Raw genomic sequence first — 26,334 nt, 5'->3', positions numbered from 1 at the left:
ATGTGCCAGTGGGTGGATCATAAATTCACATTTTTCAGACTTTTTTAGCCGCGCCTCCTCTGGGACTAAAGCTGCATGTGTGGTTTCTTCATGGCGTTAAACAGAGTAAATCCCATGGCAGGTCAGTCCACCCTGATGTGCACAATGAAGCAGGGCAGCAGGACGCTTCATAATGGGTCAGAACGTGTGATCTGTGTAATGGCAGCTGTCAGTCTGTCACTGACACACAATCAATGACACACACATTGTACAATAACTGTTTATATGGGACAATGGTCCATAATGACCCCCACAGCTATTACTGCAATTAGACCTGTTGCTGTCAGCAGTTTGTCTAAAACAGTCTGCTGTGTTAAAGCACTGTGTAATAATCTTATAATACAGAATATCAAAGCCATGGCACGGAGAGAATTTTATATTTCATAGAATTTTATATTTAATTTCAGTCTGCATCATAAAGTGCACAGATGCCCTTTGTTTTGTGTCTGAGTGATAATCTTTACATTTGTTAAAAATACATCTCAATAAAGAAAAACGTTTCACCTCAATATGACACACTGAAGTTATGTTGATGCACAAATAGTTTTTATTAGTTATTTTTGTACTTTCTAATACAAAATTGGGAGTTGAGGCAGATACACTTGTCTATTACTTGTAGTGCGCGTGGTGTCCGATGCCATCACCTGTATTATTCAGTGGAGTTGGTTCACAGGGTTATGAATAATATGCACTTTTCCTATATAAAGGCCATGTGGATATTTTAATGAAAAATAATAGAAAACGTATATAAAAATGAGATATTTTTATCACAAATACTTCAGATTATAGCACGTGATGATGGTATACTCCCTGATGGAAAGAACTTGAGAAAGGATGAAATATATTCAAAGTCCACAAAAACATAACTCGATTATTTACCTCATTGACTGGGCCCATGAACTTCCTTTATATTACAACAAAAAAAAAATTCAGTTTTAAGATGAATTATATTACCCACGCCCCATTTCTTTTAAATACATATATGATAAATACATCAAAAATGTTGGGATGTCACCTGAAACCCAAAAATTGTAAAACAAAAAAAGAAATGTAAGGAACAACAGCTGCCCTAGTATTATACATAATACATGAAACAACACAAAAGTTTTATGCACATTATGCCAACTTGAAGTTGATATTTTTATCAGTCATGCACACACTATACAGAGGACCACAAAGTGGGATGCACATTACACATGTTTTTTTTAAACTTTGTGATTGTTGAAATGGAAAGCTCTCTCCCTCTCGAGTAGACCCGGTACTCTACTGCTCAGTGCTCATCCACCCTTGAGGTAAAGAAAGGACTTCTCTCTGTTCCTTTGCTGTGGGATTACAGACTTGCACCAGCATGAGTGTGTCTGCCTATCGCCCTATCACAGAGGCACAGAGGAGGTAGCGTGCCTGCATCTCTGCATCCTGTCCCACCTGGTCCACATGAATGGGCCTTATCAGCCCACACATCACAAACATCAGGTACAACCACAGTCTGTGCACAAGACCAGTGCCCCCCATATCCTCCAAAACAAAAACTGTTTCCCAGTCCCTGGACACTTTTTGAGTTAGTTTAACCTCAACAAAAAGGTCACGTGTGAAGGTCAAATGTAAAAGCACAAAGTGTATATAGATGAACTGTTATGAAACTCAAACATCAGGAGTTAGAGCAGAACTCACTGACTCTGTTATCTGTGAAACCCATATAACTGCTGAAATATTGTATCTCTCTGTGATCAGTAGCCAGCAGATGTTAGGAGGGATCGCAATCTGAGTGCAACTGTTTTAAATGTTTTTTGTTGACATGGTTGACTTCTCAAATGTTTGCTGTGATGTGGACCAGACCATAACACTGTCTGATCTGATACGGCTTTTCACTGCTTTAAATCTGTCAGCCCGTCTGCTGTGTGTGGGATCCACTTGTCGTGTAAATGACTTAACGCACTGATAAAAAACATGAGCTGAGTTTGTATCAGTCCCAGGCTTGGATAATTGGAAACGAGGTTTGAAAGGATATGATGTATTTATTTATGATGTATTTAAAATATATGCAAAATATTTGTGTGTATTTATATTTATATTTATATTTATATTTATATTTATATTTATATTTATATTTATATTTATATTTATATTTATATTTTTGCAAACAATGAACACACATAGTATTGAGGTCACCAAAATTCAAATACCACTTGTGCAGCTATGTACTGTGGTATGTTGAAAAGTTTGTGCATACTTCTAAAATGCAGTAAGAACAAGGAGCACAAACCAGGGCACAAACAAAGTAGAGTTCTCAAGGAGAAGAATCTCTTAATCTGACACTTCCCCATAGACCTTTGTCTTCTTCATGTCTCGAACTACTCATTTATTTCATTGAAATCAGCCCAAATTGGGGTGGTTTACAATTGACACAACGAGTTTGGCATGACCTTTTCTCCTTGCTGTAAATGGGCACTTATTGAATCTGAAGGGGGAGGTGGGGTGCTGGTGGTGTTGAGGGGGAGGGTGGGGGGAGTGGGTGAAATCACAGCAGTGAAAATGGCAGAGCAGAGTGAAAGAGCGGCCTGATTGCATTGGGACGGCCTGCAAGGGGAGCAGCGTGCGCAGCTCCAATCAGAGCCACATAAGGAAAAAGTGCTCTTATCAAGCAGTAATGGCCCACTTGACAATCACACAGGCACAAAACGGCTCTATTTAACACTGATTGCAAAACCCGCCCACCCCCCCTCCGTCCCCCCATCTGTAAACTGCATGACTCCCCAAGATCCCCCCCTCGCCTCCCACCACCACCTCAAGCTCACCGCCAAGACCTTTTCCTGAATGGAATTTATAATCACCTCCTATTTTTCAGCACTAATTGTTATTTTAAGATTTACTCTGTATTAGGCGTTTAGAGCAGCTTTGATTACTGTGTTTATGGCGGGCATTGAAGGCCATATCACTTGTACCAGTTTAATGAACAAAGGAATGTTTTAATGGACCAGTCAGTTTACCTGCCCTTTTGAACCTAGTTGTGTATCCACTGTTGCTCTGATCATAAAGCAAGAAAGGTCAGGAAAAGTCTGCAAAACATAAAATTAGTATTATATAAAATTTCTTAAATGATGTGCTACTATTTAATTGTTTTTTTTTCTAAAAAATTATTCTATGTGCATTGTTGCGATACCTTGAAAAGAACAGGAACATTTGATCTTTTAGTGTCACCAAAATAACACAGGGATTTGATTTGATTTTTGGTCGGTGCTGTGAAGAGAAACAGAGGGAATTTGAAGGGTGTGAACAGACCCTAGAACAAGTACTCTCCATGTCAAGATCGTTTAATATTGCACAAGAACATTTCCCTCTCACTTATGCCCCACTGTTTAAATTCTACTGCTACATCAAGTACATTTAACAAGGCGTAATGTAATATATTTAATAGAAATTACTCAGGAATGGGTTTATCACAAATTAATTGAAACTTTATTTAAGATTTTTCTGGGCCCCTTGCAATTATCATATCTTTTACTTGCCCTCACCCCTGCTTACCTCAGTTTACCAAACATTTATATGGTTGTAAAACAGCTGGGCACTTGTCAAATTATGCAAAACTAGACTTAATTAAGGCTACAAATACAAAAGCTCTTCTAAACATAATCAGGGAGCATTTCATCTTAAAAATACATTCCAACATAAGTTAAAAAAAAAAAAAAAAAAAAAAAAAAAAAAGTGTATGTAGCTTAATTATATCTACCAAGCGTTTCATTGCTGTTCAGTCTTGTAACAAAAGGACAGTTCCAGTTAATTGAAATGGAAATATGGCTCCCCCTACCGGTCATATTTGTTATAACGTGCATACAACTTGCGTCTAGAAATTAAATCATGAAAACCTAAGTGCAAAAACACGAACTGTGCATGAAAAAATAAATAAATACGCTACTAAAACGACTGGAGGAGATGCAGATGTAATTTTAGTAGGCCTGTATAGCTTAAATACCCAGTTACTCTACATAAATATAACAAATGGGTGACTTAAATGGTAATGAATTCAAAGGGGGGAAAAAACAATAAACATATTCGTGTTTTATTTCAATTATGTCAGTATCTTAGTGTTTATCATATCAATCACCCACTAGAGGGCCTCAGAGCACCTAGGACAGTCACATCTCGTGTGCTGTATGGACAGACATAGAGATGCTTGGCCTACAGTCCACGTGTCTGTTTGTTTCATGTGGACAAGGACACCGGCCAAACCAGAAAATCTGCTGAAGGGTGTTGGTACTGTTGCAGTGTACTCACCAGACAGAGATCTATAATGCAAGCAGGTGTAGAGGTGTAGGCCTACTAGTTATAGCCTATTATTGTAAAATACAGTCAACTTTGAGACATTTATGGTCATAGACAAATTACTAAAATAGGAGTTATAAGAGGATGCAAAGGCTGGTGTCTCTGTATATCCGGGTTTAGTGTGACGGGTTTATTTATCCTGGTTTACATGGAGCGGGCCCGGTGTAAACGGAGACCTGCCTCATTGGTGGCATCGTCACGTGACCTGCCATGGCAACGGCAAGTGTCATCAGTTCCTCCGGCCGTGTACAGCGCGAGCCCTCTCAGCTGGAAACTCACAAATTGTCTTCAAACTACTCCTGTCTGCTTTTGGCTGCAGCCCAGAGCTCCTCCAGGAGAGACAGGACTGTCCACGGCGTGTCCACTGACTCAGGTGTGCTCAAAATCATGAGCCACAGCCATCTCAACCCAGGGTAAGATATTCATTCAGATACTGAGAGGGGCAGACTGCTACTGGTCTATATACCATTCATTTAGCAGTAGTTTTGTCAACATGATGCCTATATTTTCTGAAGGTGTTCTTTTCTGACTTTATTTATTGTAATATGTAATCTGCTCTCTCACCTACATAGGGCTGATCATAGGGTGTGTGTGTTATTTTAACATTGCACTAAGCACTGTTAAAAGTGCCTTTATCAAAGTAATTGTTGAAGTTTAGCATTACTAAATCATTGTTTCAGAAAAATTAGGTAGATGGGCAATTACCAATTTTCATTAGTTCATCTACTTTGTATTATAACCCCACAGCCACGGCCCATACAGTGGTAATATCTGTCCTCAGTAGGCCTATTGAACTTGAAATGAGTCTATCATTAACTAATTTATCTCTACGCATTGCATTTTTCTTGCTGTACATCATCATTAACAGCAGGTTAAAAGTCACATAATTAAATTGGCCATAGAGGATACATTCTTTCATTGTCTTTACTCCATCATAGAAGTGACTGACTACAGCCTGTGCATGATAAACAGCACTGAACATTATAAGCTATCACCTTATGTTTAATTGGCAGTAAAGGCAAGTGATGATACAGTGTGCCATCTCTGTAATTCCTCTGTGTAAGCAGACACCTGTAACAGATGCCATAGTTGTAAGATCCAGTTGTCTGGTGCACAAATGCTGCAGGAAATCAAATCTGTGTAGGAAAAATAAAGCCACTTTCAGACAAGCTGATCCAGAGGGCAGGATAACGGTCACTAAACAAACATGGTGTTGTTAGCAGTGCTCTGGTGATTAAGAGTTTGATTTACTGCGGGCGGTAATCATTAACTCCATGGACGACAATGTTAATTCCTGCCTTATCTCATCTCTGTAGCCTCATCTCAGCCTACAACAGCCTGACAGATAAACATCTCGCCGGATACTTCAGCAACACACGCATCAGAAGACACTTGCAGAGGGCTGGCCTGGTACGACCTGACATCTAAACAAATTAATTAATTTACTTTTTAGTTCAAATAAATGTCAAGGATTGCTTTTTATTATTAGATTACAAGAAGCGGGCGTATTGTTCCAGACAAAGAGTACAGGCAGAAGCTGATCCAAAAAGCCCATCAGAGACACGTCCGAGAATGTCTGGCTCAGGCCATTTTCCACAAAGTGCTGGAGATGGAGGTACAGGTCCTGCTTTGGGCTTATCTCTAAGTGCAGTAGTGGTGCTCTGCATGTTAAATTATGTTAAATTATGTTCATGTGTCTCCAGCGTCTCCATCAAATAGAGATCAAACGCAAACTGGAGGAGTTTGCTCGAAGAGAGAGGGTGCACAAGATCAAGGTACTATTTTAAAATCACTGTTGTCTCTAAATAAACTATACAATTATGTATGGTGTATTTTACCTCAGAGGCCCCGATCATGCAGGCAGTGACTTAGATAGTGACAAAGACACAATGGGACTCGATTTAATATGAACTTCCTTGCTGGATTCAAACCCCAAACGCTCTTCCTTCTCTCTCTCACTTGAAATCATGTTATGTAAATTTAAAAGGGCAAAAAACAAACATTTTACAAACACATTTACAAAATGTTTAACAATTCACAAAAATGTTGATTTATTGTCCATCTAGTTTCAAGTCTAATGTTTATGATTCTGAAGCAAATGTATTACATTTCATACATTTTGTCCCTCATGTTTAAAGGTGCATTATGTAGCTTTGCTGCCACCATTTTATCTCCATGGAGAAGTTATTTCTTTACCTGAAATATTCCACAGTACACCACGCATTTATTTATTTACAGGTGTTTTTATTGGAAAAAAACCAAAACAAATTTGACCTGTCACAGTACCCGTACCTGATTGTTTTTAAAGACACCAAATATGCCTTACTGTGGAACATTACTTGCTCAGAAATAACATTCATGGAGACGAGCAGGTGGCGGACTCACTGGAAATTCACTTCACTATAAATGTATTATTATTTTGTTACATTATATTACCTATTATATTAGATCCATCTCTACAATAATTCTGTGCAAATATATTGAGTATCATTGAGTAATTGTTTTTTAAGGTGGAGCGGCCCAAAAGATTTGAAGAGGACATCATCCGCATCCTGTCCCCGCGGCCGCCCACAGGAGGGCGGGGCATCAGAAAGCAGCACTCGGGTCCAGAGGCCGAGCACACCGAGTCATCGGAGTCCGTGAGTCCAACGCTACATTTAATGAACATTTTTCCATAGTGTTATAGCAGCTCCTTGATTGAAGTGCAACAGTAATTATAATGTCTGTAAAGAGGAGGGAGGCTTTAAATGTCACTGCATGGTTAAAACACTTAATACACCTATGAGAAATCTGAGTTTAAAATGTGACCTTTACTTAAGAGCTCTTTCCACATCAATTTGTATAATTTAGTCGACTGTAGAAGTGTGGGTCAGATGCCTGCGGTGCTGTTTCAGAGTCCTGCTTTCATCATCAGCTACAATATTGTTAAGAGATGTTTTTAAGTCCTAACTAAGTTCATATTTTCATCAAAGTTTGACCCTTCCCAACCAGCATCTGTTTGTTCACTTTAAAGCAAGAATCAGTGTTAAAACTTCCATAAAACCAGAGTTCTTAAAAAGTTGGTATTGATTTGCTCATACTGGCCAATGCAGAACTATCTATCTATAATATACAGTACTACATACTACATACTTTTATTTTCTGTTGTGTATTTTTATTCCATTACACTTCTTCCTCAGCATCTAAATGCAGTTTGAAAGTTTTACATTGGAACAACACTATTACAGTTTTTATAGAGATATAGGCTATAGATAGTGTTTACAAATAAAACATATGTACCACGTTCCTCTTTATGCTCTCACTACTTTATATGTCCCTGTTCCTTTGTTAACATTCCTTTGTTGTCTCAGCCGGGCTCGTCTCGCCCCAACACTGCTCCTGGAAAGATGCAGCGCCCGGTGCGTTTAAAGCCACTTCACAGTAACAGCACCACGGCCTCGCACAGACACAGCTCCCCTTACCGAAGCCATGCCCCTCACCACGACAACCAGCGCCAATTCAACGGGACAGTAAGGCCACGACACTCGAGCTCATTCATTCTTTCACCTCATTCCAGAACAGGATGTGCCTCAGACAAACACATGCTGCTATTTTAGAGGGACATTAATATTTAAGCATAATTGGACTTTCTAAATATTTTAAAATGGCCACCTAATGATAATGGCAATTCACTTTGTCAATAGATTGTGAACTCTTTTGTGTTGGATTATTGTAGCTATGTAGATGTATACCAAGTAATTTAAATGGTGGAGATTAAAATATTTGTAGATGGAAAAAGGAAAAATGCCCAGAGTAATTGAAACTATTTATGGATTTTGACTTGTGACTTCATACATTTTTAGGGGGCTGTGGGTCTTCTATTGTTTAGTGAACTAATTGATTGATGGTGTCTCTGCTATAATTTGTATTAGTTAACTAATTGTCTTTTTGAGGTTAAAAGCATTTATAACCATAGTATTTCTTTAATTGACAACAGCCCTAATATTTTTCAACTTACAAAATGTTGCTGTTTTTGGCCATTTTTTTTCTTTGTTCTTTCTCCATTGACTAAAACTACACTGACCTCTCTCTCAGGTGGACAAAGACTCACACAGGCGCTTGAACTCTATGGAGGTTCGTAATGGGGTGTCGCCCTACTGCCTCCCAGTCATCAACAACTATGTGACCCCCGTGCCTCCCAGCACCAAGAGGAAAGAGCGTCCCGTCAAGCTCAGCACCAGCAGCACCCATAGGGGCCGGAGACTGCGGCCCACCACCACATCCAGTGGACCTGACGTCAGTGAGGTACAAGCTTTGTTAAAGATTTTCCCCGGCAACAGGACTTTCCACAACAAACATAGGCAATGTGCCTTTTGGATTCATTAAAACAGTGGTTAAACCTGCCCAGAGAATTCTTAAAGGCAACATATTACACTATTCTCTGATCTATGTTATAATGTTAATGTAAAACACAGAAACCTGCATATTTAGGCTGAGGTCTTCCCTCAAACAGAAAACACACTGTTCCCCCTTGTGATGTCATGTGGCAATACAGAAAGTACTCCACTGTGTTTTTGGACTCCACACGCTAGAATTATTTGAATGAAAAGGTAAAAGGAGCTGTTAACTTGAAAACTATGGCTGGAACAGAGGTGGAACAGAGCATTTTGAGTTGGGGATGTAAACAGACTAACAATAAAGGATTACTCAAAGGTGTGAATCCACACAACTCCAAGTATGTTTTTGATGAGGTAACAACATTCTAACATGGCTTAAAGCTCACAAGAATACATTATATGTAAGATAGGGCCTTTTTATGTTTTTCAGGGTGCAAGAGGTGATGTGCATAATGCTTTCTGTAATGTTTCAGTTAAAAAAGCATTATGTAACTTTTCTGGTGCACAGTGCACCACATTCTTGTCTCCACAGAAATGCTGTTGCTTTGCCTGGAATGTGTCATATTATCAGCAGTGGGTCCAGGGTGCATTTGAGTTTCAAAGGGGTGCAAAATCTATACAGTTCCATTAAATCTCATTATTTATCCTGCCTCAATGAGGGTACAAACCTTTATAAATGAGGTTGCAATGCTCCCTTTTTAAACCCCAGTAGACCCAGGCGTGCATATGGCATTAAACATATGTGTCTCCATGGAGACGAGTATATATATGCACTAGGTATATCACAGTAAATTAGTGTTATCATTACCATCATATTAATTGTAGTTTTTTTATGTTTTTGCACTGAAACAGCACTATGGATCATGGTCCATGTATTTCCCTTTGCTTTTAGCACTGCATTTAGGAGCAAATGAACTAGCAAATGAACTAGCAATTTGATATCTCGCATCATAATTATGGAATTAAGAGTAAACATACATATTCATATAGTTATATAGTATAGCCTTATATAGTTTTTCATTACTTATATAATCAAATGAATTGATTTTGCTGCAGGACCCCCCTGTGCTGAGGAGCTCGGTGCCGCAGAGCCGAGTCTGTGTGAACATGGTGTACCTGGGTAAATCTGTGCACCTGTCGCACGACCTGCCCGACATGAGAGATGAGGTGCGAGTGTTTCAGCAGCACTGCGGAGGAGAGAATCTGTGTGTGTTTAAGGGCAAACTCAGAGAGGGAGGTCAGTGCCATGTTTGTGTACACTTTGCACTCACTATTTTACACCATCTACATGAGAGCTAGGGCTGTCAAAAACATATACTCAGATACTAATCGATACTAAAACTAGTATCGCGTGTCAAAACCAGTTTCTCATTTGCAGTGTTGGGAATAACAAGGTAACTTAACATGTTACAATTAAATGTAACTATCCAACACTGGCTATTTGAAGTACTAACACTTTCTGTTATTTCAGAAATAATGATCTTATTATGATTGTTGTCTTGAAATTGTTATTCAAGTAATCGACCCTTTATTTAGTATTGAAATAGCTGTTTAGTACTGTGACAATATTTATGAGAGCAAAGAATACATGCTTAAAGGCACTAGCAACTTTCTGGAGAAGGGTACCACCTGTTTGTCTCTATGGAGAGACATAACCTGGCCAAGTTATAAGTCAAATCTGTGGAGAGGCAACCTCTTTCACAGTAATAATGTTTTCAAAGTATTTTTAAGCAATAAAAACATTGGTAATTGAATAAATGCAGGATAATTCCATAGTATGGATCAGTAGCAGGAAAAAGGTAACATATTCTCCTCTGGAAAAGTTACATAGTTCCCCTTTAAAACCTTGAATTGATTTACATTTTTACATAAACTTACCAAAAGTTTACTTTGTCTTTTCCCACAGAAAGTTTCCAGTTTATTTCTCGTCGTCACAGAGGCTTCCCCTTCAGTCTGACCTTCTTTTTAAACGGGCTGCAGGTCGAGCGGCTGAGCTCTTGCTGTGAGTTTAAACACAGGAAGAGCTCTCGCCTCGGGGGGCGGCACGGACATTTTGCCTTCTCCGGGATAGAGGCAGCGTCACCATGTTACAAGTAAGAAAAGCTTTGAAAAGACTGACAACTTTAAATGTTAAATGTTTATGTAACAAGTTTTAAAGATCCTTCTTTGCTATTGTATTAAATCTTGTGCTATTATTTTAACAGTGTGACTTTATTTACATTTTCAAACTATTTAGGGGCTTTGATTAATTACAATTCTTTAGTAGAAATATTTGCCTGTCTTTGATACAGTGTATGATACAGCATATTTGAAAGTGTCAACATTTACTTTCAATATTTTGGCTTATTTTGACCTTGGCTTTGTAGAGTTTATTTCATGTAACAAAATGCTTTTCTCCAAATATAATACATTTCTATATGTTAATAATTATTTTGTTTATTTAATTCTGCTCATGTAGATGCATTATAGCTATGGGTTTGGATAAAAAGCCTGTTCCCCCTCCCAAAAGAGCGAAGGAGGATGCCTTTAGAGTTGGGATAGTGCCCAGACTAACGGTTACTGTGGGAACTGACACAGAAGTGACCAAAGAAGATCCTGTGTCCCGCTCTGAGTGTGAGACCAGCCCAAGAAGAGACACAGAGATCACAGCAGAAGAGGACAAAGCACCTGAAGACAGCAAAACCAGAGATGGTAAACAAAACATGAATATTTAATAAAGAACTTTGTAAATAAAATATACTTTAAAGAGGCAATTACAAGTTTCTGTTGATAGATTATGAAGAGGACTTTGAAGCTGATGATGAAGGCCCAGTTGAAGAGGAAAAGGAAAAGAAAGCTACTTCTCCAAATGAGGAAAAAGAAGAAAAAGTGAAAGAAACCAATGCATCTGACAGTGAAAACAGTGAGAGGGACGGTAGGTGATTCAAACACAAGTATTTACACCACAGACAACCGCTTGTAACATTAATGATGCCAAATATATGTGTATATATGTGTGGAATTTTGAGGCCTTTTTTATGTTGCCCCACCAGCTACTGTGTGCCACTGTACTTGTTTGGTCTTACTAGGTGTGCCCAGGTGTGCCTATTTAAGTGATAGTTAAGGATGTGTTAGTGCTACAGAGTAGAGACATACAGTTTTTGCCCGTGGTTGTGCTAGTGTAGAAATGTCCGTACGTGATTCTTCACTAAACACATGAGTATTGGGCTCTTTAACCACGCATTCTAACACCTTTAAAGTCTGTCAGTCTAGTAGCTGGTGGCACAGGGCCGCTACATTGTGTGTATGTGTAAATAAAAAAAATTAAGATCTCGTTCACTGTAAGTAATTTTAGTATCAATCTGATTCAGTCTTGAGGCTATAGTCCTACCTTTAGAAATAGTAATAGTAAAGCATAGTTTAATAGTGGGAAAATAGTGGGATATGTACCACAGGCCCCAAAGGGTACAGCAAAGCTCACTTATCTGTGTTTTTTTATTGTATTAATCCTGCATGAGAATGAGGAGCAATAACAATAGCTGTGTCAAAACCCTGTTTTCTATGTTTGCAGATGACAGGAAATCTTGCTCAGGCTCCAGTTTTTCAGGCAGTGACAAAGAGGAGAGTGAAGCAGAGGAGGTCAAAGAGGCCAAAGAGGAAGGACAAGACAAGCCTGAAGACGAGGTGCAGGAGGAGGTGCAGGAGGAGACACAGCAAGTGGAGTCTGGGTCTGCTGAGGTCAAAGACTGTGAAATACAGGACAGCGCGGGACAAAGCACAGAGATAGAGATCACTGACACCAGCGCTCCATCAGGGAATGAGACCAGAGAGATGAATGACACGAGGACCACAGCAGAGGGTGAGAGGAGGACAGAGGAGGAGCCAGAGAGAGGTGAGTACGGGATAGAGAGGGGAGCAGACGAGGGGGCAGGAGAAGACCCTTCTGAGACACTTTCCACTATTATTAAAAATACAACATAAACCAGGCCCAAATGGTCTAAGGTCTAAGCCTGTACATAGAATTATAATAGTGGAAAATGGTGTGTGTGTGTTTGCATATTTTTTTTGGTTTGATGCCTTTTGTTTTAAACATTTATTTAGTAATTAGCTTGAATTGCTTTGTTTTTTGAGCATTCTGCGTATTTATTGTATTATCCGTGCCATTTCGCCATTAGATTATGTTTTGCTCTGTCTGATTAGGTTCATTAGATCTTCTGATGTATAGTAAAATGTTTTGCTTTATGTTGCATTTTGTGCTGTGCTGTTTTGTTCAAGTTTGTCATAAAAGATATTTTATATTAAATATCTCTGACTTGAGTTGAGTGTTCTTTTGGGATTTCTTGTGTCATTGTGTATTGATGTGACAGTTTCACAAAAAAAAAGTCACCTTTACATTAACTGTCTCTTTCCCAAGCCAAATCTGTGCAGGAGAAGTTAGCGGAGGCTATTTTGAAGGAGTCTCAGTGCAGCTCTGAGCCTGAACTTAGCGACACCAGCACGGAGACGACAGAAGTGGGATCCAACAAGTCCACAGACAAACAAGCTAAAGGTTTTAACTGTTTTTATCACAGTAAAAATGTAAAATGCTAAAGGATAATTTTCTCATGTTTTGTGCTTTAGTTGCAGAGACAGTGACAGGACAACCAGATGTTACTGAAGGAGAAAAGAAAACTGATGTAAGAATGATGGAAGAAGAAGTTAAACCCGAGGGTGAAACTACAAAAGAGCCAGAGGAAATTCTCGAAGCTGACACGGTACAAACTGACAACACTAACGACAAGGCTGCATCAGAAACGGGCAAGGACGAGGACACAGGAGAGAAGGAGGCATCTGAGGAGATTGTGGAAAACGTTAAGAGTTCATCAATTCAAGATGAACTGAACAAGGAAGCAGAGAAAGATGTAGAGGATAGAGAGCAGGAGGAAAGAAGTATTCAAAAGGAGGATGAGTCATCAGGAGTGGATAAGCCAGACGAGACCGCGGTGGCCGATAATACAGAGCCAATGGTAGTCACCGAAACAATGGAGATGAAAGCTGAGGCCTCGGACACACAAGAGGCTATCAACACTGATGTGGCACCTGCATCAGACACACAGGCAAACAATAACGAGCAGGACGCAATGGAAAATACAGGGCAGGAGAGTGAAGTCAATGTAAAAGATGAGACTATTAGTCAAGATGGTAAAGAGGAGTCTGTGGTGGAAAATGAAGAAATCGAAAAAGTTGTAGAAGTAACGATTGAAATGGAGGAAGATAAAGTCAAGAAACAATCTGATTTGAATGAAGGTGACAAAGATAAAATGCAAAAAGAGGGTGATGCAGTAAAGATGGGAGAGAGTCCAAGAGAAAACGTAAGTGATGATGCAACAGCAGAGAAGGTAGGAACAAATTCAAACTCAGACGGACAGGATAATGATGAAGAAGTTAAGACTGAGAAAAATGATTTGGAAGACCATAAACTGGAAAGAGAACTTATAAAGGAAGAAAAGGATCAAGAAACTAAAGAAATCCTGTCAGATTTGAACACAGATCAAAAAGGACATGACAACAAAGCTCCGACTGAGGAAGATGCAAGTGGCAAACCAAAGGAGGAGTTAGAAAAAGCAGAAGCTGATGAGATCCAAAATGGAGGTACTAGCAAAGAGAAAAGTGTTAGTGAGGATGAGAAAAATACTGCACAAAATGAAGAGGAAGTTCAACACACAGAGAGTGAAGTTAGAAACGATACAGACAAGAAACAGGACAAAGTGAAAAATGAAGAAAGCGTTATTCAAAAAGACGAAGAAAAAGAACCAAATGTAGAGGACAGTGTAAAAGTGACAGAGCAAAATGTAAAATCTGATGAGGGAGCAACTGTCGAAGAGTCCGACAAACCTGAAAATGGAAATAAAAGCATCAGTAATGAGGTTGATGTGAGTAAAGTGGATGCAGAAAATGGAGAGGAAATGTCAGTTATTGCAGAAACAAAGCAGACCGATGAAGACGAGCAAAAACGAGCAACTGAAAACGCAGATCAGGAGCGTGATGGTGTTACGCAAGTGGAAGAAAGTGAAAAAGAAAAGAAAAGTGAATTAAAACAGGAGAATGACAACAATGGGAGCAATATCGAAAATGCTTCAAGTATTCTTTCAAATCAAGAAGACACTGTTAAGCCTACAAGCAAAGATTCAGATACAGCAGAAAACAACAACAATTTGGAGACCGCACAATCCAATTCTGACAAACCCACAGGTGAAGAGGTGGCTGCAGTGGATGTCTTTGCTGTTGAAGGGGAAAATGGAGATACAGAAGAAGCTAGTAAGGCATCTGAGGGGGGAGTGAGTGTGCTCTTAAAGCCCCAGGCCAAGTCCTCTTTAAATGGACAAAATGAGCAAAATGAAAAGAAAGGGAGTCCAGAAGGATTGACAACAGCTGACAGCGCTGATCTGGTCACTAACTGGGTCACCATGCACCAAACGTCCAAGTATTTTGAGACTTTTGTCGAACCTTTGGAGGAAATAAGAGATGTGAACTCTGAAACAACAAATACGCAGTCAGAAGAGTTGCCGAGATGTGAGAGTCCAGTGAAAATGGTGAAAGATGGAGAGAAAGACAACAGTACAGAAAATGAGACCAAAGAGGATACTTCTGATCGTGGTAGTAACCAATCTGGAAGTAAACAAGGTGTATCAACTAAAGATATGGCACAGGAGGTAAAGGAGAGTAAAGTTATACATGTACCAAATGTTGAAAATGAAGAAAATACGAAAGAATCTGTAATTGAAGAAAGTCTGAATTCTGTTGAGGACAAAATTGACCAATCAGCATCAGAGGTAGAAAGAATTCATGATAGTTTTGCACAGCTTAACAACAACCTTACCAGGACTAGCATTACAAGTAGTCACCTGTCTATCCCAAGTGGAAAACATGAAATAGTTTCTGAAAGTCTGAATGAAGAGAAAGAGAGTGATCACGGGAAAGAAGAAGTGACTATCATACAAAAAGATAAAACAGAGGAGCTTCCGGAAAATTCAGACTTTCTAAAAACAACTGAACCTGCAACCAGTGAAGACGCACAGGAAAACAGCAAAAGCAAAAAAGTGACGGTAACAACACACTTTACATCATCGAAGTCCGACAGTGGGAGTCAACAGGGGTCTATTAAACAAACCAACAGCATCAGTGAAAATAAGACAGAGGTTATGGAGGAGTCTAGCAACCACACAGTGAGTAAAGAACATCTGAGCACCTTCTCTGTGGATGACTCTGTGTTTGGACATAGCTCATTTCACTTAGTGACGACAACCAAAGCTGAGAATGGACATTAAAGCCACTCCATAGTTTGAATTGACAGGCTGTGCGGGTTTACAAAGTGAGACTGATTGACAAAGTGGCCTTAAATACTTTAGACTCTCTGTGCTGGCTTTATAAAGCATAATTATCTAATCGCCTACATAATGCTGCCTGTTTAGACTAGATCATCTCTTCCTATTGTTGGTGACAAAGGGGAATAGTCTATGTAAGGGATAGAGTAGAGCCATCTATTACCTGTAAGCAGATCCTGCCTCTCATGCTCACAAATGTATCAATAATTCATCCTTGTGAGACTCCCACAGCTGCTTTTGCTCCAGTCACACTTTGTACAGACTTTTGTATTGACAGATTTATTGCACAAAAGCACAATATTTTGACATTTCATCTTTGAGAAGTGGCACTTTGGCTGCATGACAATGTTATCTTTATACGACTGTATTTCCATTTAAGTATGCCTACATTGCTGGCATCAGATGTCAGTGTGTCTATTGCTGCTAATTCTAATGTTACCTCTAAATGTTTTCCTAAGAGTATCAAAGTGAATTAAGCTGTAGGACTTTGTCTTTGGCACTTGAAAGACAATGTTTATTTATTTATTAATTAACTGAAGATTCAATGTTGGCAATGTTAGCAGTAAAAAGAAGTTAAAATATCAGTTTGTGTTTTTAACTTGGATACAAATACACCCACAAATACAATACAAATAATTATACATGGATTATAAATATGTAAGATCTCCATATTACCTCAGTCAGTTATAACTAAATACACATTAGGTTATACACTAAATAAAAAATGCAGGACCCATTGTAAAATGTTCAAAATCTCTCCACCTAAATTACTAGGCAATAGTCAAGTTGTGCGTGCTCTACCAACTCTAAAACAGCAGTTATATGTACACACCAATAGTCTATATACAAGAAGACTGATTCAAATGTAAAAACTAAATTTAAAACTATTATTTGTAGCTTAGTTACTGTCCTCAAAGCTGCCGTTGTTGCTGAAGTGGGAGGAAAATCTCATGGTGCTCATGGGATCAGATACATAACCTAAAACAAACATGAAAACAAACAACTATGAAGACATTAACAAAGTGGACTGAGGCTTTAAAGAAGTACAATGTAACTTTTCTTGTGGAAGGTCTGCATTGCTTTGCCTGAAATGCTTCACAGTATGGCATTAAACCTATCTCCATGGAGAAAAGAAGGCAACACCACTAGGCCCAGTTACAGATCAGATCTGTGAACATGCAAGCCCACTCACTCTAATAATGCCTGTGTTTCCAATGTAACGTAAATTTCGGACTATAAGCCGCTACGTTTTTCCCACGGTTTTTACTTTTAAGTTAAAGGCAATGGATCTGGCATCAAAGAAGGAAACAGAGCCACTGCACGTAAGCTGAATTGATTGTGAAACATCGGAGGCAGCAGCAGGAAGAACTTAGTGAATATAAAAGATGACAAAAGCTTTCAGAGGAAATAAAAGCAGATGGCCCGTGTTGGTGCTTATTTTCTAAACCTGCAGGTTCATCCTGTGTTGATGGCGTGTTGGTGCCGATTTTCAGGCACAGTTTGAAAAAAAATCCTCCTTGTACCATCTTTCTATCTATGTTACAACATTTTTGTAACATGCGGCTTGTATATGTACAAAATGAATTTTCTTTTAAAATTTTGCTGGTGCGGCCTATATTCAGGTGCGCTCAATAGTTTTAGTTCGAAATTTAAGTTTTTTCTGAGCAATAAAACACCATTTATTGAATGAATAAAAGATAGTTAAGTTTAATGCCATGCTGTGTAACATTCCAGGCAAAGTAAAAACAGCTCCCTTAGACAAGCAGGTGACAAACCAGCAAGAAAAGTTACACATTGCACCTTTAAAGATAATATACTGAGGGACCAACCATTTCGATCAATTGGAGAGAACTGCATGCTTCTTCTCAGCTCCTCCAGTGTAAGGCCTCCTGATGCCCGCCTCCGCTCACTGCAGTGAAACACCACAATATCTTATTCAACAGAAAGAAATACAAGCCTAAAAGACATACTGTGGTTCTTTGACATGCAGGAAGCAAGATGAAGCTGGATACAATGTAATATGAGATCCTCTGGTCCACTCTCACTTTCTCAGCTGGAGTAAACATTATTCAATATTTATGACAGCTTTTGATGGGCAGGCCACAATATTTGCAACCCATATAAGCTCTTTGTCATTTCTGCCAGTGGGGTGTAAACAACAAAATGTGGCTAATGTTTACTATATCCCATTCCTTTTATTGTAGTAGTAGTCACGAGCACCACATACCAGGCACTCTCAAAGTGACTGTTACCACAATACCTCAGCTCATAGTAAGAAGTCTTTCTTATTGGTCAGAGCATACATATTTTACATCCTTTGTTTTGTTGTTATTTAGTTGCTGGGAAACTCATTTACTGTTATACACGTTTCCTCTTTAGTTAGCATATTCTGTGGACAGTAATAAAATGATTGACCACATCACAGATTAACCTTAACCCTCCTTTGCTCATTTACCACTTTTAATTGATTACAACAGCTTACAAGATCTGCAGTTTAAGAAATGCTATGATCCAATTTGGCTTACATGTAAAAAAAAACATGTCACCAGAAGAGAGGGCACTATGATATTGTTATACCATATGTGTACACAACTTCTCCCATTGCTTTTTAAAATAGCTCCCCTTTGACACATTTGAAGTGCTGCTCGACCTTCTGTGTCCAAGGTTGGCCTGAAGTGTTCTTACCTCTGAGACCAGAAGGCGTATGCACGTGTATTAAGAGCGTACTCCAGCTCAAATCGAGAGCGGAGGGCTGCCACATGGCTCCGCCCAGGACCCCCTCGAGCCATAAGGCAGTCCGAGGATGAGGACGGGGAGAGGGAGCCACTGCTGTTACTGGAGGCAGGTGACATCAGCTGCAAAAAAAAGTAAGAACAACATAAGGAACTATTGCAATAGTTTGAAGAAATGCAAAAACGTCAAGAAATGTTTTTGGTGCCACTTTTAGACAGTGTTAAAAGTGCGATGCAATTTCTGAACAGTCTATAATATTAGTAAGTTTCACTTCCTGGTAATCTGATAATTTGGAGCATTTATAATAACATTTTAGTTGGCTCTATATAGACTAAACTAAATGTATATTTATATGTCAAATAATAAATACTATTTATTTGACTGTGCATGCTGTCAATTGCATTGACTTGAGTGCATAGTTGACTGACCATAAGCATACTAACTTAAGTATACCTCAATATTGGAAAGACATTCCTCCAAGTTTGATACAACTTCAGAGAACTCAGGTCTGTCCTGAAAAACAAAATAAAACAATAAACACAGGTGTGCTCTGTGCAGCAGTGGTCAGTCGGTCCCCACAGCATGAAGAGGCTTCAAAGGCAGCTCTGTTCTCTCACCCCACATCCACAGAGAGAGGCCATGACCCAGGAGCTTTTAAATTATACATCACAAACAGTGGGCAGAATATAACAACACACTGGGAAAAATACATGAAACGAGCAACACGAATATAATGCAAACACAATCTATCTCAACATAAAGACCACTGAAATGGAAAATGAAAGTGGTCCACAGAACAGGGGGTACCTAAGGGAAAAGAACATTGGGTCCTAACAGTCCTACCTGTTAGGTAGGCCACAATTATTGACACTAATGGTGAGGTTTAAACTATTCAAAACATGTCCTGAACATGATATTCATAAGCATATATCACCCTTGTTTACATGACAAACACTTATCAACATGTTCCACCTAAATCCCATGTGAACACTTTGAACAAACAGAGCTGTGAAAGTGAAAGCCTCTTAAGCTTTGAGGAAATTTGTCAAAATGTTCCAGTGGGATAAGTGTATTACCCAGGGAGGCCATTTTGAGATAAGAGAGCTGGCAACAGGAAAGGAGCGTAGTACCAGAGAACTGTGCTAACACAGCCAACGTGTCCTGACTCTTAATTAGGCCGAGGATACATTCCTGGCCAATTATGAATGTTGCTGCACTGTTTATGCACCGGCAGCAATGCATTATCAGGGAAAATGGCTATTTTTTTCTGGGCATACACAATGGCTCTACTTCCAAGCAAATTTGTCTTAATAATATTTAGTTGAAGAAATAAAAAAAACTATGTTATATTTATGCTTGATTTAATTTTTGTCATTATACAGTACCTCGGGGGAAGAGTTCCAGCCTCTCATCAGAAGTGCAGAGATGGGTTTGGGGATAGAGTAACCAATAGGAGGCCGTATGTGGTGATAGGCCATGTCTGCAGCCGCTGCAGCTAAATCACACAGCAACAAACATTTAAAAAACACATCATGGAGCAAGGTTTATTTATCAGTTGCTAATAATGTAAATATGGTGAATATTGCTTGTTTTTTCTGCAAAGGTTTTTGTTTTATGAAAAAAGTGCAACTCTGGGGAAATGTTTCTGAAGGAGGATCTGCTTGTCTCCATGAAGATGCTTTTCCTAGAATGTTCAGTAGTACGGCATTAACCGTATCTATATCCATGGAGACAAGCAGGTGATGCCACCAGGCCAAATTACAGGTCAAATCTTTAGAGAGACAAGAGTGCTCACTGTTAGAATACTTGTTGTTCATTGTATTTTTCCTCCACCAGAAAAGTTACAGAGCGCACCTTTAAAAAATTGGTTGTTGTTCTAAATGCAATTAAAAGCACAGTTAAAAACAATCCATAAATTGAAACATTCACAGAAAGGATGAGAAAAATTTGACATAAAGAAAAAGTAAATACATTAATACAAAAACAAACAAAAGTGACCTGGTTTCAAATGTGCAAAGGGTATTTCTCCAGTGAGCAGCTCCCACAGACAGAGGGCATAGCTGAACATGTCTGCTTTCACTGAGTACCGAGTGCACTGTGTGAACACCTCAGGAGCCATCCAGCGCAGGTTCTGCACAAAGACTTACATTTATTATCATCTGATACACACAGGAAACCAAGTATTGATGTAGGACGTTAAGAAAATAAATCATAGACCACAAATGCACAGACAATGAAGCCCAATTACTGCTTAAAACACTGCGTCCCAGCAAGGGCAAGTGGTTTCGCACAACAGACATCTCCCAAGAGACGCAGCACACTTAGCACAAAACTGCAGTCCAAGCATCCTGCATACAGATGATTCAGCTCAAAATCTGCATCACGGCAGTTTTTCGCCCAGCGATAATTGATGGCAGGTGTGTGCAGAGACTGAACGACAACAAATAACACAACTCACAACACATCACACTGTTGGTGCTGACGAGACAATAGTGTATGTATGGACCCATGTACAGTATATAAGGCTATAGACCTACGTGGAGATGAAATACTGACCCCTGGCTGCTTGGTCATGTTGTCCTCATCCACAGACTGAAGAAACCGAGATTCTGCATTGAAGTGAAAATTGTGTCATGGTTTCAGATAACTACTTTAACAAGTTAAAGTGCTAAAATGCAGACACAAACAAACATGTAAAGAGTGTTTGTTTGTATTTGCATTTGCATTTAACTTAAACTTAACTATTAAAAATTCCCTGTATATTTATTTACATAGCTTAGGTTTTCACAGGAAATATATATTCTGATGAAAAACTTCTCATGTATGAGGTTTTGGGAGAAGTGTAAATTTTGAGGTTGGACTTTATCCCCTAATTGAACACAATGCCAGATAATACATGTTAAATAATGTTTTGTTTGACTTGTTTGGTTGTGGTTATATAAGACAAATAGTTTGAGCTCACCACCAAAGTCTGCGACCACAGCATGCCCGTCCTCATAAAGTAGAATATTGTGACTGAAAGCAGACAAATATCATCAGTGATTTCAGACAGCATGTTGCTTTATGGAGCAGCCCACCTGTTGAGGTCCCGGTGGATGATGGGTTGGGTCAGGTTGTGCAGGTACTCCATGCCCTTGGCCACATCAATGGCGATGATGAGCTTAGACTGCAGGTCTATGAGCCTGTCCATTGACACATCATTAAAACAGCAGCCACTTAGAGCGAGATCAATGACCCTGCCAATCACACACTGCACTTAACACAGATCAATAGGGCAGTCTATAAAAACTACACCTGAGCTCAGTTTGCCCAACACGCCATCTGGATCAATGGCAGAATCAGGACCAGTGATTGGAGAGGAGGCCGCCAAGGTGGATAATGAGAGCTGAAACAAGTGCTGCTCTGGGCTAACACACACTTGTCCGACACTAAATAACTCATTAAAGGTTGTTTGAAATCTAGCTGTAAACATTTAGTCTCTGTCCTGGGAATCAGGTGGCGTGTGTAAACTAATACTTTTTACAGCAATTACCAAAACTAAATTAATTTAACTCACTCACAATCACATGTTAAAATAAAATTAGTTATTCACACTCACACTCAGGGCTTGGACAACAACTCAAAAGAACATGAGCTCTTACCTCTTCTGTTCATGCAGCAGGGAGAAGAGTGAGCCTCCAGAAATGTACTGAGTGACAATAGCAAACTGACTGGGGTCGTCCAGACAGGCCCCCACAAAGTGAATGATACAGGGATGGTTTAGACGACACAGTATGGAAACTTCTCTGCAGAACATGTCCACATCTGATTTAGAGCAGTATGTGTTGGCTCTATACCTGCACAGGGACAAATAAAACATATTAGGTTAATCTTATACAGAAAATAAACTACATTTTATATATGTTTTATACCGTTTGATAGCAACAATTTTGTTTCTGCATTTGCCTTTGTAAACCCTGCCAAATGAACCTACAATAAAAGAAATTCATTTTAATAATTGTGATATTGAGTGGTGACTGGTGGTATGATGAAGAACTATAATTTACCTGATCCAATTATTTCATTAAACTCCAGCTCAGAAAGTTGTAGGTGGAAATGAGAAGGGAGGGTGGCTCTGAGCAGGAGAACCTCGGCCTTCTCTGCATAAAAAAAAAAGAAAGTTAGTATGGGAAATGGCAGAAGAGTGTTATAGTTAAGTCCATGTGCAATGAAAACTGTATAATCTAGTTCAGTATTGTAATGTAATAACACTATACACTATGTACAAGAGAGGGACATTATGGCAAAAAGTTATATTACACAGATTTTTTTTGTCTTGGTCACAATTAGGTTAAGTACACACTTACTGGCGTTTAAGAGATAACTAAAGCAATCTGTTTCATATTCAGATTATGATGGGAGGTTGACCAATAAATTGGGAGGGTTGGAAAAGTAGATCATTTGTGTATGAGAATAGGACTGAATTATAACTGAGTTAGGACATAATAACATCATATTGCCTAACATTTGTCAGTTAGAAGTCTTTCTAGAAATTATCTAACTACGCCAACACAAAAGAGAGGAAGGCAGAAGAGTGTAGAGACAGGCCCGTTCTCGTGGCAACAGAATGTTGTTATGTCTGCAGTGCCTCGGTCCACTTCACTACCTTTAGTCATGCTTTTGATCTTTCCCAGAGGAGAAGGCACAGACACGTATGATCCATCTAGAAAGAAGAGAGCATATAGAGAAGAAATTTATAGTGTAATTCAATGTATTAATCTATATATAGAAGTTATATATATATATATATCACTACATAATATATAAGGTCACTCACCACCTCCTGGCTGGGAGTACTCATTGCAGGGGGAATCATCAGGCCGTTTGTAATGTTTTAGTAATGTCACAATAGCATCATGGCCTGATTGTATGGAAAATGTATAAATTTAGAAAAAAAAATTATGGACCTTGAAATAAAAATTAAAGAGAAATAATAGGAATATATGCCTTTTTCATAAGCCCACATCAGGCAGGTCTGCTCATCCTTCTCTCCACTGGATCTACTGGGGTCACAGGCTACCAGGTTCATGTCTGCCCCATTATCTAAGAGGAACTGTACTAATCGGATATGTCCATGGAAGCAGGCGCTGTGGAGTGCTGGTGGACAGACATGGGAGTCATTTAAATTAAATTGTATTGAATAAAATTACAATAAACTATAATAATTAGTTTGTTGAAACCTGTGTGTCCATCTCGGCCCTGATGGTTGATGCTCATTGCATTTTGATTCAACAGAAACTTCACCATTTCCAGGTCTTTTCCATAAGTACATGCACTATAATTTAATTGTTGATATAAATATTAATTGCTATTGGTTAAATAAAAGTGAATATTTAAGTTGCCTGTGAAAAGCTGTCTCGCTGAAGATGTTCTCTTTAGGAATGCTGTCTGCACCAGAAAGCTGCACAAGCTCCTTCACTGCTGCAAACTTTCCATTATAGCAAGCCCTGAAGAACAATAACATTTATGTTGCTTAGTCAGAACTCCTTTTCAGTAATGACTCAAAAACTGCCAATAAAAACATTTACAACATTTACAAGTGTAATGGAGTGTCCCCATAAATGTTGACAGAGTGAGGCTGTACATCAAAGCCGCCTTGTAGAAGGTAATGCACAATCTCATGGTGACCAAATCTGGCACAGAAGTGAAGAGGGACGTGGTCCTCATTGTCCTGGGCATTCACTGAGCAGTATGGAAAATGAGAATTACATTAAATATTTTTAGTAATAAATTAGTTGAGTAATTACATAATATAATGATTTTAACTTGCTGTCCTAGGTCTAACCATTAGCCTTGCTTTCTTCTGACATTAAAAGTTTGCAAATGCTGAGGTAGCCCTTTGCTGCAGCCAGATGCAGAGGTCGGTCTCCTACTTCACCAGAAGCATTCACATCAGCACTGAACTTCAACAGCAGTTTAGACACCTAAAACACAAAACTAAACTTTAATTGTATCATAAGCACACACAAATACAGAGACAGGTAGAACAGACCAAGTAAAAAAAAATCTCACTTGTTCATGACCATTGTATGCAGCAATATGAAGAGGGGTGAAAAACACAGCATCCTGGACATTCACAAATGCTCCATGTTGTAGGAGTATATCAGCTGCCTGTATAAGATGAAAACAAATATGACATTAATATAATTATCATCATCATCATGTAATAAAGTAGGCCTATGTAAATTATTCTGTAGATCCTACCTCATGGTGTCCAGCTAATGTGGCCACATGCAGGGCAGTGAGAGCCCCATAGCCCACTTGTTGAACATCTGCACCTCCATGAAGCAGCGCTGTCACCAACTCAGCATTGTCCTGAGAAGCAGAAGCTAACTGTAAAATGTTTTTACAAATGCAACACTACCAGATATGTCTGAACAACAGTTCAGTTATGCATTTGTTGAGTGGGCTTTGTGTGTACTTGCACTCCACCATGTGGTAAAACATTAGAAAGACTGTGACAGTTTTTTTCACATAAAATGACAGAAACGTATTATAACCTTGTAAGCCGCTAAGTGAAGAGCAGTGAAGCCATTTTTAGACAGTCGTGATGGACGCAGCCCTTTGAGAATCAGGGTACGAATATGGCCTGTGTTTCCTGTGCACAAAAATGTTTCAGTTGATATACATTCTTTAATCAAATCTCTATTTAAAACAAACTGAAACAGGTAAATTAGGACTACTGCCTTTGATAACGATTTAAACTGCATAATTCGTACGTTTTCTTTTAACATAATCAAAGACCAGAGAGAGTCACCCGGCTCTAATCCTCTCTCACTGCCACATGTTGTTTGGCAGTTATTAATAGACTGTGGTGGTCTCACATACCTCCACAGACACAGCAGAGATGCAGCAGAGACAGCCCCTTGTCTGTTCGGTAGTTCAGGTTCACCTTCTGAAATGCCTCATCAGAGCTAAGAGACAAAATAACAAGGCTGTACTGTGACATTTTAAACATCTATGTGAAGCCATTTTCAGATAAAAAAAAAAAAAGTAAAATGTCATCACCTAAATGCAAGGTTGAGATCTGCTATCTGGGACTCTTGTAGCTGGAAATCATCCTCCAACCTCTCAATGATAACGTTATATGATTCACCCACCTTCTTCTTCCACTCATCTACACCGAAAAATAATAGTTACCCACTCGCAACTTAACATAAATTTACATGCGCTGCCATATAGTTTACACTGTAATTAAGGTTAAGTAACTCTTGTAAGCTATTTAGAATCATGCCTACATTTTTGCTGGGGAGAAAGTCTCAGCAGTGTATACAAGATGCAAGCCTGCCAAAGACAAATGGTCAAAGCTTTACCTGTGCATGTCTGAGTAGGTCTTGATTTATAATTTCCCATTGATACAGCAGCGCTCTGTCTGTATGCTCTGTAGTTTGGTTAACTACAGTCAAATGGTAATGCAATCTGCCGCTGTTCCACAATTGCCCCGGTGCAGATAAAGAGGGATCATGACGGGGACCTAAAAATAT

The 26,334-nt window shown here is 39.1% G+C and overlaps 2 protein-coding genes across 2 annotated transcripts; one reads left to right on the top strand and one right to left on the bottom strand.

Moving 5' to 3' along the window:
• The first annotated feature begins 4,655 nt into the window (after nt 1-4,655).
• erich3 (glutamate-rich 3) lies at nt 4,656-16,485 on the top strand. The gene is made up of 14 exons (XM_055221358.1): nt 4,656-4,772; nt 5,676-5,769; nt 5,849-5,974; nt 6,063-6,134; nt 6,870-6,998; nt 7,710-7,868; nt 8,434-8,643; nt 9,792-9,972; nt 10,642-10,828; nt 11,194-11,426; nt 11,509-11,649; nt 12,286-12,606; nt 13,129-13,263; nt 13,335-16,485. Exons 1-14 carry the CDS (start codon nt 4,747-4,749, stop codon nt 16,019-16,021), a joined length of 4,701 nt encoding a protein of 1,566 aa, XP_055077333.1. The 5' UTR covers nt 4,656-4,746; the 3' UTR covers nt 16,022-16,485.
• Nucleotides 16,486-16,517: 32 nt separating this feature from the next.
• Nucleotides 16,518-26,291, bottom strand: tnni3k (TNNI3 interacting kinase). The gene is made up of 25 exons (XM_033965083.2): nt 26,164-26,291; nt 25,859-25,967; nt 25,679-25,764; nt 25,351-25,448; nt 25,055-25,165; nt 24,863-24,961; nt 24,636-24,774; nt 24,388-24,532; nt 24,193-24,297; nt 24,031-24,125; nt 23,798-23,947; nt 23,628-23,711; nt 23,457-23,513; nt 22,858-22,950; nt 22,723-22,780; nt 22,453-22,647; nt 21,889-21,993; nt 21,774-21,826; nt 21,368-21,420; nt 20,810-20,942; nt 20,197-20,306; nt 19,265-19,324; nt 18,764-18,933; nt 17,908-17,987; nt 16,518-17,056 (listed from the first exon to the last, which is right to left on the bottom strand). The coding sequence occupies exons 1-25, from the start codon at nt 26,201-26,203 to the stop codon at nt 16,977-16,979; spliced, it is 2,508 nt and encodes an 835-aa protein (XP_033820974.1). The 5' UTR covers nt 26,204-26,291; the 3' UTR covers nt 16,518-16,976.
• Between the last annotated feature and the right edge of the window lie 43 nt (nt 26,292-26,334).

This window comes from Periophthalmus magnuspinnatus, chromosome 4, assembly GCF_009829125.3.
Source record: "Periophthalmus magnuspinnatus isolate fPerMag1 chromosome 4, fPerMag1.2.pri, whole genome shotgun sequence".
Classification (NCBI taxonomy): Eukaryota; Metazoa; Chordata; class Actinopteri; order Gobiiformes; family Gobiidae; genus Periophthalmus; species Periophthalmus magnuspinnatus.
The sequence above is the reverse complement of the archived record's forward strand: the minus strand, read 5'-3'. Positions and strand labels throughout refer to the sequence as shown.

Excerpts from the sequence above, each read along its gene's own strand:
- erich3 (XM_055221358.1), top strand. The coding sequence starts at position 4,747 with ATGAGCCACAGCCATCTCAACCCAGG. Across the intron at positions 8,644-9,791 it reads GTGGACCTGACGTCAGTGAG|GACCCCCCTGTGCTGAGGAG; the intron begins GTACAAGCTTTG and ends ATTTTGCTGCAG. Across the intron at positions 10,829-11,193 it reads GCAGCGTCACCATGTTACAA|ATGCATTATAGCTATGGGTT; the intron begins GTAAGAAAAGCT and ends CTGCTCATGTAG.
- tnni3k (XM_033965083.2), bottom strand. The coding sequence starts at position 26,203 with ATGGGAAATTATAAATCAAGACCTACTCAGACATGCACAG. Across the intron at positions 23,948-24,030 it reads GGGCCGAGATGGACACACAG|CACTCCACAGCGCCTGCTTC; the intron begins GTTTCAACAAAC and ends TCTGTCCACCAG. Across the intron at positions 23,712-23,797 it reads GATGTGGGCTTATGAAAAAG|GCCATGATGCTATTGTGACA; the intron begins GCATATATTCCT and ends CCATACAATCAG.